This window comes from Dendropsophus ebraccatus, unplaced genomic scaffold (genome assembly GCF_027789765.1).
Source record: "Dendropsophus ebraccatus isolate aDenEbr1 unplaced genomic scaffold, aDenEbr1.pat pat_scaffold_2060_ctg1, whole genome shotgun sequence".
NCBI lineage: Eukaryota > Metazoa > Chordata > Amphibia > Anura > Hylidae > Dendropsophus > Dendropsophus ebraccatus.
This window is the reverse complement of record NW_027209500.1, coordinates 4,003-21,039: the sequence shown is the minus strand read 5'-3', so window position 1 is coordinate 21,039 and position 17,037 is coordinate 4,003. Positions and strand designations below refer to the sequence as shown.

Here is a 17,037-nt window from a genome sequence, read left to right as displayed (position 1 = left end):
GCAGATTTTGGATTTCAACTTCCCATTAAAGTCAGTGGAAATCCATGCTGCAGGCACTCATTCTCCACTGCTGTAATCTTTTCATGTGTTGTCATTTTATCACTTTGACTGTTACTGCAGACATTTTGGGTTGTTCTATCCACCAATTGTGACCCTATCCTTGCAGTTTTTTTGTCGGTTTAATTTACTGAAGCCTTATGTTTCTTGTTTTTTCAAAGATTTGTGGATTATGATGAGACGAGAAAAGAGAGATAGACGGCACTGTAAGAGAATGAGGGTTTCCTCCTTTGAAGATGAAGGCTCCGGCCCATGGATTATGCCGATAAACAGCCTTGATGTGGAAGCCCTGGGAAGCCATTCAACTAGAGCTGGAACAATGAGGAAGATGCTTCAGTCATAGACTGGTTCTATGATCACCAGCCACTAAGAGGACAAAAGGAAATAAGCTATATACTGTAGCGTTGAAATATAACCTTTTTTTCGGAGGTCTGCAATTGGTGAAACCCAATTGTATTTTATTTTTTTTACTTACAGATATGTCATGGTACAACATTACCAGCGTTGGCAGTTACTCTTCCAATGATGTCCACACTGTACAGACTGCCAATCAGCTGCTCAACAGATCTAGTAGAGGACAACTACTTTTATCTATTTGGACTTGAAAGCCTTCTTCACATCAAGGGCAAGGTGTTAAACATGGCGATTCCCGGTGGGCCCAAATTTGAGCCTTTGGTTAGAGACATTAACTTGCAGTAAGTGAGACTTTGTTTGAGGGCTTTGTTTTTTGGTTCAGTACTTTGCTCTGTGTTTGATCACCCTGCATTTGTTTTCTTATCAGGGATGAAGACTGGAAACGAATATCAATGACATCAATAAGATATTATTCGCCAACCCATCCGGCACAGAGATAAGATTGCATTTCCTTATTGTACAACAATTTGCCTCATCATGTACATTTGACCTGGTAAGAGTCCATCCACATGTTATGTAAAATTGCATTACATGCCGGGACAAGCTGCTGACTTTGTTCTTATGGCATCTTTAGGTACCACACTCCAAATGTGGTGTTCATTAAAACAGAAGACCCGGACCTTCCAGCGTTTACTTTGATCCCCTGATTAATCCTATTTCCCACAGGCACTCTGTAAAGGTAAGCTACCTCCAAGATTAGTCTTTTTCTGATGCCTATGGAAATATGAAAAATTTCAGTAAAGCTGTTTTTCTGTATGGTTAACATGGTTACTTATTAAAATTAACCCCCTAAGGGCACCATGACATACCCAGTACATCATGGTGGGTTAAGGGTGTCTGGAGCCAACATATACTGTACCTAGATTGAAAAATGTACTTACAGGAGTCAAAAAACTGCAATTTTAAGCATATTTCTGATGTGAAGTTTTATCTGTGGTTGTATAAGTGTAAGTAGGGACCCAAACTGGTATAAAAAGGGATGTTTGGAACTTTAGCTCTGTGCCACTTATGTTGCTGCTGATCTAAGCGCCTGTGTCCAGAGATTTTACAAATATACATATAAATTCGTGCCCCTTTGTGTTCTTCTTTCATGAGAAAGCATTACCATTTGCTCACTTTATTTATTTTTTTTAGTGGGTTTTTATAGCTTTCTATCTTTCAAAACTCATAATGCCAGTATGTTGAGATGTCTATTATTTTTGTCTCCTCAGAGCCAAGAGCCTTTACAATGATGACGAAAGAGTTTGAGCTGCCAGAATATTGTTGAGCCTTTTCTCAAAGATACACCTCTATATTCGACAACACAGCCAATGCCATTGCGTTATTGTGGGCTCCTCGTCCTTTCAATCTCAGGTCTGGTAGAACAAGGCGGGGCTGTGGACATACCACTTGTAAAGAATTGGTAAGTGATGTAAAACTAGTGGAGGACTTTTGCACTATACAGTGTGTGTGTGTATATTATAATTTATTAGAACATAAAATCAAATGTTTGAGACTCGTGTAGGGAACAAATGCTGGAAATTAGAATATTAAATTCACAACAGCCTTGATTCTTCTAGATAGCTTGCCTTTAAGGAAACTCAGCAGGGGAATTTTTCCAATATCTTGGAGAACTAAGCACAGGCCTGCTGTGGATGTAGGCTTGTTTAGATCCTTCTTGTAATCCCATCTTGCTTTCAGTTCTTAAAGGGTTTTCTGGCATTAACCATTAAAATATTCAACTGAGCAGATAAAACGATAACAGTTTATGCCTACCTCTCCCCATTCCCCCCCCATTGTCCTGCTGTAGTCCTCTCTGGATCCCCCTGACTGCCGAGCTTCTGAGACAAATTGTCTTGGGGTTTTACTGTCTTTTTTAGTCGATCATTGACTTAGAACAGCTCGCGCCCGTGGTTGGTGAGTGGGCTGTCATTCCCGAGACGAGTTCGTCTCTGAAGTGGAGGTTTGCAGTCGTGGGGGACACAGGCACAACACTCAACAGAAACTAGGGGGCGGGGGACAGGTACGCATAACAGTTTTATTATTTTTTTTCACCAGCAGAATTATATTTAAAAATCCTTATTGCCAGACAACCTCTTTTCTTACAGTGGCTGTATGTTAGGGATCGTTTGTCCTCATGAAGAATAAAATTTGGAGCCAATTAGGCTCTCTAGATAGGAGGCAACTTTGCGTATGGTTTTTTTGCACAGCACTGTGTAATATTATGTTGGTGTATATATTATTTATATTATTATATATATATATATAATATATATATATATATATAATGTGTGTGTGTTTAAAATAATATAATTTTTTTTTTTTTTTTTTTTTTTTTTTTAAATACTCAGGTATCGTGAGCATTGTCCTGCAGGTCAGCCAGTTAAGGTGAGAGGTGTCTTACCAAAAACTCCTGAAATATTATGTTCTCAACGCTCTCAAACACAGGCCACTAAGCACCGAAGAAGAGGTATAACACCAATTTGTTTTGTTTTAGTTGAATTTAAGTGTTTAGCCATTTTTGTATATGCTTTTGTTTTTAACAAATATGTCCTATTTTGAATTTCGGTATCTCTCCGTTCATTCAAAGCCACAGTTCTTCAGTCAACAAAACTATACTGGGTGGAAGTCGGTCTCCAGTTGTGTCGGCAGGGCTACAACATGTTAAACCTTTTGATCCACAGAAAGAATCGTAAACTATCTTCATTTGGATTCAATTTCAATCTGAAAACCTGTGAAGACATTGAACCACAAAGGTAGGTATTATATATTATAATCGTTTTAGTTCTATTCAGAATTTTACAAACTGACGTATACATCTTTTTTTTATTTTTATTTTTACCAATTTTATATAGTATTTAAACATGAAGAAATTTAATAATCTATTTAGAGGATTATCACTCATTGTTTTAAATGATTACATTTGTCTGCTTAGGACCGTAAGAAAGTCTCGGTTCGGTAACAGCTTTCCACTTGTGCCGAGAAGTTTCTAACGTCCCTGACCAAGCTGGTTGTGGACAGCCATGTGCAGTACAGGTTGGAAATGGGGACGCTTTCCAGGTAATGTTTGTCTGCCCAGAGTGCTACTAATTGGATAGCCGTACGTAACTAGCAATGGATTTATGTACATATGGAACTATTATATTTAAATATATATTGTGTGTTTTAGTCTTTACAGCTCGCTAGATGGTTTGCAGTACATCTATGCCCTGTCGGGCAGCTGACTGGAATGTACCGATACAATTACAAACTCATGAGACAAATCGAATGTCGCAAAAGACCTGAAACATACTCATCTATTACAGGTTCAATACAGTAAGTAAAAAAAAAACTGCGAAATTTATTTATAATATATAATATAATATAATTTATTTTATTTTTATTTTTTATTTTTTTAACTAGGGGCCTGTTGGGAAAGGACCTGGTTGTGGCTTTTGGGCAGCAGGCTGGAGAGTCTGGCTGTTCTTCATGCGTGGTATTACCCCATTGCTGGAAAGATGGCTTGGAAATCTACTGGCTAGACAATTTGAGGGCAAGTCAATAGTTTTACTTTTTATCTTAACATTTATTTATTTATATACGTTTTGTATGCTTTTGTGTCACATTTAAAAGTAGCGCTGATTGTTTTGCTGTCATTAAATGTCACAAATGAATTAAAAAGGTTGCCATCTGTAACATTTATCACCCTTTAAATTAAGGGTGTGATTGGGCAGGGGTCAAACTGCTAGGACCACTGAAATCTTTATCCTCCAGTCATTGTCTATGGCACTTCCTGAGATAGGAGATTAAGGTGCTCGGATATCTCTGGCAGGTCCCAAGATCCTTTATTTGGGATTGCAAAATGTCCCAGCAATTGAATCAGTTGTATTGATTAGACAAACCCTCCGATACTCAGACAAACAAGATGGTGCATTGTTTAGAGAGAATTTGGATTATACATTATAGGAGATTTTAAATGTCTTTGAGTTAATCAAAGTATTGGCTTGATTTCTATGGCCTATTGTGTTTCCTTCCCCCATCATGACCATTTTTTTGTGGTCTTCCTTCAGGTCGTCATTCTAAAGGGGGGTAGCAAAAACTGTGACAAAACAAAGAGTGGAGTCTCATTTTGATCTGGAACTCCGAGCAGCTGTCATGCATGATATCTTGGATATATGCCAGAAGGCATCAAACACAACAAAGCTAGAACCATCCTGCAGCACTTGAGTGAAGCCTGGAGATGTTGGAAAGCACATTCCTTGGAAAGTGAGTGCAGAATAGTTTAGAAATATGTCTGTATTACTTGAATGTTCTGACTCCATGTTTTTGCCACTACTATCATTTTATAAGGACTTTATTTCGGTGTGATTTCCTAGGTGCCTGGTCTACCGACACCCATTGAGAACATGATTTTGCGATATGTGAAGGCCAAGCTGACTGGTGGACAAATACTGCTCATTACAACAGAGAGCGCATTCGTCGTGGTGCAACTGTGGACAAAACCGTTTGCAAGAAGAATCTGGGTCGGCTGACACGGCTTTACCTAAAAGCAGAGCAAGAGAGACAGCACAACTACCTGAAGGTGAGCACATACCCTCAATGTATGTTTGTTTTCCTAAATGCGTCCTATTCTTTGCTAATTGTTCTGATTTGCAGGATGGACCATACATCACAGCTGAAGAGGCTGTAGCCGTGTACACCACCACAGTCCACTGGCTGGAGAGTAGAAGGTTTTCTCCTATTCCATTCCCCCCTCTCTCATACAAGCATGATACCAAACTTCTCATCCTGGCTCTGGAGAGACTGAAGGAGGCATACAGGTAATTTTGAAATATAGGTGATCTTACAAAACTACATTTTAATAGTTGTTTAAAATTTCATAATTTGTTTTTCTTCCATGTTAGTGTGAAGTCTCGTCTAAATCAATCCAGATGAGAAGAGTTGGGTTTAATTGAACAAGCTTATGACAATCCTCATGAAGCGTTGTCCAGGATCAAGCGTCACTTGCTCACACAAAAGAGCCTTCAAAGAGGTAATGTTCAACTTAATATCCTCAGACACACAGATGAATACTAAATGGTGGATTTGCCCAGGACAAATAGTGATCTTGTACCTCCTTGTGGTAAAGATCCAAGCTGGAATCTGATTACTGTGGACATTCACTGTTATTTCACCTGCTAATAAATATCCCATTTGTGTTTTCATAACCTTGAAGTTTTGTTTGGTTCTCAAACCCAATGTATTTGTTCTAGGTGGGGATCGAATTCATGGATCTTTTACAGCCATTTGGTCCCTGTTTATGATGTGGAGCCCCTTGAGAAGATCACAGATGCTTACCTGGATCAGTATCTCTGGTATGAAGCTGACAAAAGACGTCTCTTCCCTCCATGGATCAAACCTGCAGACACAGAGCACCTCCATTGCTTGTGTACAAATGGTGCCAAGGTATTGTAAATAACTATATAGATTAATGATAATGTTTTATTCTATGTAGGTATTTAGTTCAGTCTCATAAGCTGTAGCTGTGCTTTGCTTTTTATTATAGGTATCAACAACTTGCAGGATGTGTGGGACACCACTGAAGGAGAATGCAATGTGATGCTGGAGTCACGGTTTGAGAAGATGTATGAAAAGATTGACTTGACACTGCTGAATCGTCTGCTACGTCTCATTGTGGATCACAACATTGCTGATTACATGACTGCAAAAAATAACGTGGTCATCAACTACAAAGTAAGAAACTTGTTATAAGACCAGAATTATGTGACGTTTTTATAGGTTTAATGTATTCTTACCACAATTTTTTTTTCCATGCAGGACATGAATCACACCAACTCTTATGGCATCATTCGCGGTTTGCAATTTGCATCCTTCATTGTGCAATACTACGGGTTGGTGATGGACTTGTTAGTTCTGGGTTTGCATAGAGCCAGTGAGATGGCTGGCCCACCGCAGATGCCAAATGACTTCCTGAGCTTCCAAGATGTGGCTACAGAATCTGCTCATCCTATCCGCTTGTATTGCAGATACATTGATCGCATTCATATCTTTTTCCGGTGAGTGTGAATATTGGCTAATGTTTTTAACTAGATGTACAGTATCTCTACTTCCATTCTTAAGGGATTAACCTGTTCTTTCCCCATAGGTTTTCTGCAGATGAGGCCAGAGATCTCATTCAGAGATACCTTACAGAACACCCTGATCCCAACAACGAGAACATTGTAGGCTACAATAATAAGAAATGTTGGCCAAGAGATGCAAGGATGCGGCTCATGAAGCATGATGTCAATCTGTAAGTTTGTGTAGAACTTTTCGTATAACCAGATTTTTTTTTTTTGTCTATTTTCCACTGTGATTTATTATTGGATTATTTGTTCTAGTGGTCGTGCTGTGTTCTGGGACATTAAAAACCGTCTGCCTCGTTCTGTCACCACCGTACAGTGGGAAAACAGCTTTGTGTCTGTGTACAGCAAAGACAATCCCAATCTGTTGTTCAATATGTGTGGCTTTGAATGCCGAATCCTTCCCAAGTGTCGTACAAGCTATGAGGAATTCACTCATAAGGATGGGGTCTGGAATTTGCAGAATGAGGTATGCAAAATGGCTTTTTGTTAACATGTTTAGACTTTCTAGATTTGTTTTAAAAAGAAAGTTACTGATGACTTTGCCTTTTTGTAGGTCACTAAAGAGCGAACTGCTCAATGTTTCTTGCGGGTGGATGATGAATCTATGCAGAGATTCCACAACAGAGTTCGTCAGATTCTCATGGCTTCAGGTTCAACCACATTTACTAAGGTTAGTGTTTACCTGTATAAATGTTAGCTTTGAAGTGTTTAGAAAAGCATAGGCATAGTATAAATTTCCCTATAATTGATAATTTTTAACTTTATTATTGGCCTACCTGTACTTGTGAGAAGTGGGGGAGAAAAAGGGGTGCGACTTAAAGGATTGTCCATACTCTCTTTCCTGGTTTTGAGTTGAGAGAGAAATGAATGCTGCTGGGTGGTTGGGCTTTCATGTCAATTATCAAATATTCAGTGAGTAGAATTAGAAAATGCAACTCTCCTTTTGGACTATAATCGCAATATATCTTTCTTCAGATTGTAAACAAGTGGAACACAGCGTTGATTGGTCTCATGACTTACTTCCGCGAGGCTGTGGTAAATACTCAGGAGCTGCTTGATCTGCTGGTGAAATGCGAGAACAAAATTCAAACCAGAATAAAGATTGGTCTGAACTCCAAAATGCCTAGTCGTTTCCCACCTGTGGTCTTCTACACTCCCAAAGAACTTGGTGGTTTAGGGATGTTGTCTATGGGGCATGTGCTTATCCCACAATCTGACCTCAGGTAATAGAAGTTATAAGGATCATATATAATAATATATAATATAAATTTTATTATTAATAATAATAATAATAATATTATTGTACTGCTCCAAAATGTGTGTATTTTATTGCCCTCTATTTCTTTCTAGGTGGTCAAAACAGACAGATGTTGGAATCACCCATTTCCGCTCTGGTATGAGTCATGAAGAGGACCAGCTGATTCCAAACTTGTATCGCTACAATCCAGCCATGGGGAGAGCGAGTTATGACTCCCAAGAGTTTGGGCTGAATATGCTCTGAAGAGGCAGGAAGCTATTGCTCAGAACAGGTACTTAGAACTTTTCAATCACATCATTCTTTGCGGCAGTTTAAAGAAGCAGTCCAGAATGTATTGAATGAATGGATTTTATCTTTGCTTTTATAGTACATATTAAATGTCTCCAAAAAGCAACAGCAGTTTCAGTTATGATATTCCTTGCATATTAACCCCCTCCCGTCGCTGCGCTGTAAATTAACGTCGCTGCAGCCTATGCCTTTTGCTGCAGCGACGTTAATTTACGATCGAGGATAACACAGGCGCAGAAGCTGCGCTCGTGTCATCCGTGGTGGGTCCCGGCTACCCTGATGGTAGCCATGGAAAACCGGAAGCCTCAGGCTGGGGACAGGAGGAGAGGGGGCAAGACATAGGGACATCGTCTTATGGGATCATTATGATCCCATAAGCTGATGTCCAAAAAACGACCTGGGCATTGATGTATCAATGACCCCAGGTCATGAAAGGGTTAAATGTGGTATTGATGTGGCATACATGGTCCTTCTGCCATCTTGTCCAATTTGTTCTTTGATTTGGTTCTACTAATGAAGCCCATATTTCCCATGAATGTATATGGGATAGAAATGAACAAGAATGGGTGGAGCTAGGTTAGGAGGGCTCTGAGCTGCCAGGAGAGTTTTGGTAGGCATACATTACAGGGTGTAATGCTGTAGTTAACAGGGAACCAGTCCCACAGTAAAGCATGTAATTTACTGAGTGCTAGACTGGGGATCACATGATTCAGCTTAGAGTTCATGCTGTATACGTGCAAGAGAGCTGGAGTGAAAGAAGTTATTGAACAAAAGGTCTGGCGTTCTTCTTTAATTAAGAAATGAACTTTTATTTCAGACGGCTTACCCTGGAAGACTTAGAGGATTCATGGGATAGGGGTATCCCACGTATTAACACACTCTTCCAGAAGGACAGACACACTTTGGCCTATGACAAAGGCTGGAGAGTCCGTACAGACTTCAAGCAGTACCAGGTAATTTGACGCAATGAAGTTATTTGGTTGTCCTTGGTGCATGGGGTCTTTTCACAATATTTCTTCTGTCACCAGGTATTGAAACAAAATCCATTCTGGTGGACACATCAAAGACATGATGGAAAACTGTGGAATCTAAATAACTATCGTACAGACATGATCCAGGCCCTTGGAGGAGTGGAAGGCATCCTGGAGCATACATTGTTCAAAGGCACTTACTTCCCTACGTGGGAGGGTCTCTTCTGGTAAGGAACTCTTCATTTCCTTAATGTATAACTGCAGTTCCACTGGAAAAAACTTTTGATTTGGCATCGGGGAGATTTTTCACGCATTGTGTGCTAGCCAAGTATTTAATTACTTATGTTCTCCAGTTGGGTCTACATAGTGTTCTATTTGCTGTCTAGGTAGTCTTGATGCTATAACTGAAGTAGTGCATAGCTTGTCTGGTGTGCAATGATGACAAATCTACATGATGATTCTGCCTTGTAAACTTGGATCTGTTCAGGGTTGTGTATACGAAAAAAATTCTAATTGTCAGCACCTGATGTTTTGTCATATTTTTTGTTACCAGGGAAAAAGCTAGTGGCTTTGAAGAGTCTATGAAGTGGAAGAAACTGACCAACGCTCAGAGGTCTGGTCTGAATCAGATCCCGAACAGAAGATTTACTCTCTGGTGGTCACCAACAATCAACAGAGCCAATGTATGTTAATAACGTTAAAGCAAGCTGGTATAGGTAACCATAACATTTTACGCTCTCCTACTAATCGATGGGTTCTGCTCTCTAGGTGTATGTTGGATTCCAGGTGCAATTGGATTTGACTGGCATTTTCATGCATGGCAAGATTCCGACACTAAAGATCTCGCTGATTCAGATATTCCGAGCCCACTTGTGGCAGAAGATCCATGAAAGCATTGTCATGGATCTGTGTCAGGTAAGTGTCAAGTGTGACTTGTGCTTTGAAACGTTTTTATAATTTCTATTGTTTCGTTGTGAATGTTACTATATTGTGGCCTCATTTATTTTTTTTTTTTTATTTTTTTTTTTTAATAATTATTTTTTAACTGTTTTGTGTTTCAGGTTTTCGATCAAGAACTTGATGCATTGGAAATTGAAACTGTCCAAAAAGAAACAATCCACCCTAGGAAGTCATATAAGATGAATTCATCTTGCGCAGATATTTTGCTCTTTGCTTCCTACAAGTGGAATGTGTCCCGACCATCTCTGCTTGCTGATTCAAAGTATGTATTCTTTTATTTGTATGTTTGTTTGGTCAGACCTGATGACGGGTCATGTGTAACTGCTGCGCAGCCTCACTCGCTTTAGTAGAGAAGCTGTAATGGGACAAAACCCATGGGCAGGTGGGGTACTGTTTCTTTAAGAAAGCAGCCATGTGTTGTGTGTTTTTTTTTTTTTTTTTTTCTTCTGTTCTTACAACTTTTTTATTTTTGCCATATTTGAATGAAGGTTCTAGCAATTTCCACTAAGTGTTTGTTTGCCCTTGCAGGGATGTAATGGACAGCACCACAACACAGAAATACTGGATTGATATTCAGTTGAGGTGGGGAGACTATGACTCTCATGATATTGAGCGATATGCTCGAGCAAAGTTCTTGGACTACACCACTGATAACATGAGTATTTACCCATCACCCACTGGTGTCCTGATTGCCATAGACTTGGCCTACAACCTCCATAGGTAAAAATCTCTGCCTAAAGCTTGCAATGAAACCATTTTAATTGTTGCTGTATTTGGAAGTAATGGGTTCTCCTTGTATTGCTAGTGCTTATGGAAATTGGTTCCCTGGAGGGAAACCCTTGATACAGCAAGCAATGGCCAAGATCATGAAAGCCAACCCTGCCCTATATGTGCTGCGTGAGCGCATCCGTAAAGGATTGCAGTTGTATTCTTCTGAGCCAACTGAGCCGTACTTGTCCTCCCAGAACTATGGCGAGCTCTTCTCCAATCAGATCATCTGGTTTGTGGATGATACCAATGTGTACAGAGTAACCATTCACAAGGTACAGCATATGTCAAGATTCTTAGCAGCTTTTATAGTTTTGGAGTCAAAGACAATAAGTGTATCATTACTGTTTGCTCTTATTGCATTTTTTTTTTTTAATTACTTTTTTAGACCTTTGAAGGCAACTTGACGACAAAGCCGATCAATGGAGCAATTTTCATCTTTAACCCAAGGACTGGGCAGCTTTTCCTAAAAATTATTCACACATCTGTATGGGCAGGGCAGAAGCGATTGGGTCAGGTATGTTGTAAAAATGATAATACAGGCAACCTAAAAAATAAAAAAAATAAAAAAATCTGCACTTAAGGGTCTTTCCTATAACACGGCTTTTCCCCATATATGGCCTTTAAAAAAAAAAAAAGCAATCTAAAATTGGTGTATCATGTCTCTTCCTAGCTTGCCAAGTGGAAAACTGCAGAAGAAGTTGCTGCTTTGATCCGTTCCTTGCCTGTAGAGGAGCAGCCCAAGCAAATTATTGTTACCAGAAAGGGCATGTTGGATCCTCTTGAGGTGAGAAAAATATCACATTTGTCCATTTTGCAAATGGTTTAACCATTTGTTTACTTATGTGATGATTTCCCCCCTCTGAACCTTAGGTACATTTACTGGACTTCCCTAACATCGTAATTAAAGGATCGGAGCTGCAGTTGCCTTTCCAAGCCTGTCTGAAGGTGGAGAAGTTTGGCGACCTGATATTGAAGGCCACAGAACCGCAGATGGTTCTCTTCAATCTATATGATGATTGGCTGAAGACCATCTCATCATACACGGTACGGAGGAGTACTTGTTGGCATATATTGAATCATGACTAAATGTCATTTTTTGATTGGAAGCCAAATAACATAGTGGTAGAGCATGTCTTTCTCTTGTATGGCAATATTTCCATAGTGATCCGATTCTTGTCCTGTAGGCATTCTCTCGACTGATTTTGATTCTGAGAGCGCTGCATGTGAATAATGACCGTGCAAAGGTGATCCTCAAACCAGACAAGACTACCATTACCGAGCCTCACCATATCTGGCCCACATTAACAGATGAGGAATGGATTAAGGTTGAAGTTCAGCTAAAGGATCTGATTTTGGCTGACTATGGCAAGAAGAACAAGTAAGAATATTACTACTTTTCATCATGTATTGATACTGTTTATCTAAAACAGATTTTTTACACACACATACTCTCACGGAGAAGCTACCAAGTGTGTCTTGTCCTTACAAAGACATAATAAGAAAACTTCATGATTACTTTAAAGGAGACCCTTTAATTTGACTATTATTGTTAGGCAGAGATGAGTTTCAAGAGTCACCTTAACCATCATGCATCATTTTTTTTTCCAGTGTCAATGTGGCTTCTTTAACACAGTCTGAGATTAGAGATATCATACTGGGTATGGAAATATCGGCCCCCTCACAGCAGAGGCAACAGATTGCAGAGATTGAGAAGCAGACAAAAGAACAGTCTCAGCTCACTGCAACCCAGACACGTACAGTCAACAAGCATGGAGATGAAATCATCACCTCCACCACCAGCAACTATGAAACCCAGACATTTTCTTCCAAGACAGAATGGCGTGTCAGGTATAGTTTTTCTCACTCGTATCATTGTGGTACACAGCAGACCGTGGGAATAGGCTGGTGCCACTAGGAGGCGACACTAAGCAAACTTTTTTTTTCAAGGAATTTTGTCATCTCTGAAACTAAAGTTTGTGTTACTGGTTTACAGTGAAGTTAGTTTCTTTTTATGAAAGAATTCTGTCTGTTTATAGAAATTATAACTGCTGTATCATGACTGATGTTCAGGCATAACTGATATTGACTTGTTGGTTCCTATGCATAGTAAGCTAATTTTCGTATGTGACTCCGACCCTTTGTGTTATGCTATCTAGCTACTCTCTCGAGCCACACTTGTTAGAAGAAGTTGTTTGTGGATGTGATTTTTTTGAATGCTAGGAGCTCTGTTATGACGCAAAAGTACGAAACAAAGGATTCCACCTGTTTGATGTGCTTTTGCTTCATATCAGGGCTTGTGGTAATGCTAGAAAGAATAGAGCTTTGGTGAATCAAGGTGCTTGCCTACCATAATATGGAGCATGTCATCAGTGGTGGTCTTGAATCTGTGGTCTTATTATAATTTTATGTTTTTAGAGCAATATCCGCTGCTAACCTTCACCTCCGAACCAACCATATCTATGTGTCATCTGATGATATCAAGGAGACTGGTTACACTTACATCTTGCCTAAGAATGTGTTAAAGAAATTCATCTGCATTTCTGACCTACGAGCTCAGGTAAGTTACATAAAAGGCGTACACTGGCTTTTATTTTTTTTTTTATCTTGGCTAATGTTTAAAGCGTAACTGTCATTTCAGGGTCATTTTTTTGAAAACATTGAATATCAACAGTTCAAGCGATTTTTAAGAAACTCTGTAATAGGTTTTATGTACTAAAAGAGTTAACTTCTGGACTAAAAAAGCAATCTCCCAGCCTCCCCCCTCACATCAGATGAAGCAGGATTTCTGTCTCCATTATGTGGCTATGGAGAGGGGAGGGGCTGTTAGGAGTGACTGAGCACGGAGCAGTCCTGCACAGCACAACACCCTGCAATCTTCTCTCAGTAAGTTCATAGATAAGCACTTAGCGTTTTAGGTGCCCAGAGAGTCTACAAACAGCTGACCTTCATGTCACCTCTTCCTGCTCCCTCATCTCCCTCGGCCCCTCCCCCCTTCATAGGCTTACAATGGAGAGAGCAGAGCCCGTCTTCACTGGCTTCTCTGTAATGAAGACGTGTTTGCCTGATAATGCACAGATAAGAAGTCAGGGGGGGAGGCTGGGAGATTGCTTCTTGAGTACAGAAGGAGGCTTTTTTGGCTGATAAAACCTATTACAGAGTTTCTTAAAAACGCTTAGACTACTGATTTCTGCAATAAAAAAAAACAGTTACGCTTTAAGACCTTTTTTATGCTTTAGTTAATTGCTGAAAAATATTGTCCTCGTTGTGGCACAAAGCACAAACGTAGGAATTTTATGTGTACATGAATCCTAACTTTCTTTAAATTATTTTTACGTTTCTTTTCCACAAAGATAGTAAAGTCTCTTATAACTCTGCAGTGTTCTAATGAGGAATATTGTTCCTTTTGGCCATTCTATTAGATTGCTGGTTATCTCTATGGAGTGAGCCCACCTGATAACCCTCAAGTGAAGGAAATCCGCTGCATTGTCATGGTGCCACAGTGGGGAACTCACCAGACTGTTCACTTGCCAAGTCAGCTGCCTCAACATGAGTATCTAAAGGTAAGTTTAAGGTCCATGTTGGGGGTGTGGGTGGCTTTTTTTCCCTCAACAAGCTGATTTATGTATTTTTAATTTTTTTTCCCATTTTTCAGGAAATGGAGCCATTAGGATGGGTTCACACACAGCCAAATGAGTCTCCTCAGCTGTCCCCCCAAGACGTCACCACTCACGCTAAAGTCATGGCAGACAATCCAGCTTGGGATGGAGAGAAAACTATCATTATAACATGCAGGTATGTGTCGGTAAATTTCTTCTAAAGTAGATTTTTTTTTTTTTTTTTAGGTACTTTTTTCTTTTTTTCTTATTTCTTCATAATTTTTGAAGTGAGGTTGAATGTTTGTCTGATGTGCCCACTTTATGTCCTCAGCTTCACTCCTGGATCCTGCACTCTGACTGCTTACAAACTTACACCCAGTGGTTATGAGTGGGGAAGACAGAACACTGACAAAGGAAACAACCCCAAAGGTTATCTACCTTCTCATTATGAAAGAGTGCAGATGCTGTTGTCTGATCGTTTCCTTGGTTTCTTCATGGTACCAGCTCAGGGATCTTGGAACTACAACTTCATGGGTGAGTACTTGTACTTATGCAGTCTTGGTATCAAGTGAAGGTGCAAGTTATGTAAGTAGAAGAATAAATGCATAAGCTTTCTGGTTCTTAATTTTCAACTTTTTTAACACCTAGGTGTGAGACATGATCCCAACATGAAGTATGAACTACAGCTTGCTAACCCCAAGGAATTTTACCATGAAGTTCATCGCCCATCACACTTCTTGAACTTCGCCTTGTTGCAGGAAGGGGAGGTGTACTCTGCTGACCGTGAAGACCTCTACGCATAGTCAGTACTTGAGATGCATCAAAACTCGATGGCTGTTGATATTCAACATGGGACTTTAAAAAATTCTCAGAATTCTACACCTTCATTTTTACTCTTGCAGCTTATCAGTTTTGCTTCTTCAATTGAGTCTTTGTTATGTAGCTTGGCTGCATCTGTGTAGAAATTGTATGGACCTCTTAATTGTCAAGATCTTTGCAAAGTGTTTTGTGCAATGTAGTTGACAATATTGATTTAATAAAAGTTTTTTTTTATAAATGTGCATTTTTCTTGTGAAAAAAAACTTTTGGCATCCCATTTATAAGGAGGAGGAGATGGAAATTTGAGGAAGATAGTGTAGTCTGTGTAGCTGTAAACTTGCTTGTGTCGCCTCGTATGTCAATACATGGTGTCCACTGCTTTCCATGAGCCTCCCAGGACCGGATCCAGATTTTCCAGGCACTTGGGGCGAAGAGCCACAGACTTCAAAAGCAGGCTGATAAGCACACTGCTGAGCTAACAAGGTGATTCGCTTTGTTTGTACTATAATCGTTCAGCTCTAAATTTAACCCTTTTAACCACCTGTCAGGTTAAATCTATATCCTTGCTTCAAACCGTACCTGGCAGATTAATATCAGCAATTGTCAATCATCCAGATAGAATTTATCCAACAAGAAAGAAAAAAGTGATGGCACTGCCTGGCTCTCCACTAGATGGCACTATCTCAGGCTGGGTCCGGTATGTGGTGGTGCTCAATCCGAAATAAACATGCTGTATGAACAATGAATAAAGGATAAAAGGAGGCACTCACCAGCAGTGTATTCAGACCATCCGGCTTTTATTGCTGAGCGCAGGGGGAGCGGGGGAGACAAGGTGGGTGACCGCAGTTTCGCGGCTTAGTGCCGCTTTGACGAACCCTCAGGAGTTCATCAAAGCGGCACTAAGCCGCGAAACTGCGGTCACCCACCTTGTCTCCCCCGCTCCCCCTGCGCACAGCAATAAAAGCCGGATGGTCTGAATACACTGCTGGTGAGTGCCTCCTTTTATCCTTTATTCATTGTTCAGATAGAATTTAACCCTTCGAATTGCTTCTCAAGACTGTATCAGAGGCCACACACTTTTCTCAATTAACCCCACTCTAATTTCTGTAATGCAGAAAACCCTTTGTGGTTTTTTTTTAACCCCTTTGCGCCCCATGATGTACCTGGTACGTCATGGCGGTGTGGGGGGTCGCGGGAGGCTCTGAACGGCCACACTCCTCCTGAGCCTTTTTTTTTTTTTTTTTTTTTTTTTTTTTTTTTTTTATATACCCAAGAGACCACATAAGTGTTCCCAATATTGCCTTAAACTTGCCAAGTGTCAAAGGAAATACAATTACCTTTATGGGTAACAACAAGATAACAATGAATTAAAAATATGCAGAGTGTTGAGTATTTTGTATGAATACTTGTGAAGTCTATTAGCCATACTGGAGGATCATCCTCCAAAGAAACTTTCTGATATAGGGCATATGTATTGAAAGCTACCATACATTAGGTGGCCACTAGGGGTCAGTATAAGAGTAGAAGTCTGCTTAATTGCTGACGATTACCACAGAATGCAATATATATCAGTGGAGTCTGTTTTCTCTTTTGGGTGACAGGAGTTAAGGGCACAGTCTACATCTAATAACCTCGGGACATGGAGCTTTACCTCTGTGCAGTAATCAAGTAGGTGTATTACACACTCTTAAGAGTGTGGCAAATGTCCTGGCTACACCCCGCAGTGCCAACAGGCAGACAGGCTGGCAATGTATGAGTAGACAAGCAAGATTCTCTAACTAGAGTCTCAATATTCCTGTATAAAGTGAACAGCTTATAAC

The 17,037-nt window shown here is 40.0% G+C and overlaps 1 protein-coding gene, 1 long non-coding RNA gene and 1 pseudogene across 2 annotated transcripts; all 3 read left to right on the top strand.

Moving 5' to 3' along the window:
* The first annotated feature begins 218 nt into the window (after positions 1-218).
* Positions 219-2,926, top strand: LOC138775787 (pre-mRNA-processing-splicing factor 8-like; annotated as a pseudogene).
* Positions 2,927-3,740: 814 nt separating this feature from the next.
* On the top strand, positions 3,741-4,584 carry LOC138775788 (uncharacterized). The gene is made up of 3 exons (XR_011360643.1): positions 3,741-3,765; positions 3,853-3,982; positions 4,500-4,584. It is a non-coding gene; the product is annotated as an uncharacterized lncRNA (long non-coding RNA).
* Positions 4,585-4,604: 20 nt separating this feature from the next.
* On the top strand, positions 4,605-15,455 carry LOC138775786 (pre-mRNA-processing-splicing factor 8-like). The gene is given in 33 exon segments (XM_069956033.1): positions 4,605-4,695; positions 4,857-5,011; positions 5,086-5,249; positions 5,334-5,445; positions 5,447-5,461; positions 5,682-5,705; positions 5,707-5,839; positions 5,842-5,874; positions 5,975-6,162; positions 6,247-6,485; positions 6,575-6,721; positions 6,810-7,020; positions 7,108-7,224; positions 7,530-7,777; positions 7,905-8,026; positions 8,029-8,083; positions 8,918-9,053; positions 9,129-9,298; positions 9,625-9,754; positions 9,840-9,986; positions 10,133-10,293; positions 10,560-10,751; positions 10,837-11,074; positions 11,188-11,316; positions 11,473-11,586; positions 11,673-11,846; positions 11,987-12,180; positions 12,411-12,650; positions 13,218-13,359; positions 14,222-14,362; positions 14,455-14,594; positions 14,730-14,932; positions 15,047-15,455. Coding segments are annotated over 33 exon segments (4,860 nt in total). The 3' UTR covers positions 15,202-15,455.
* The last annotated feature ends 1,582 nt before the right edge of the window (positions 15,456-17,037 follow it).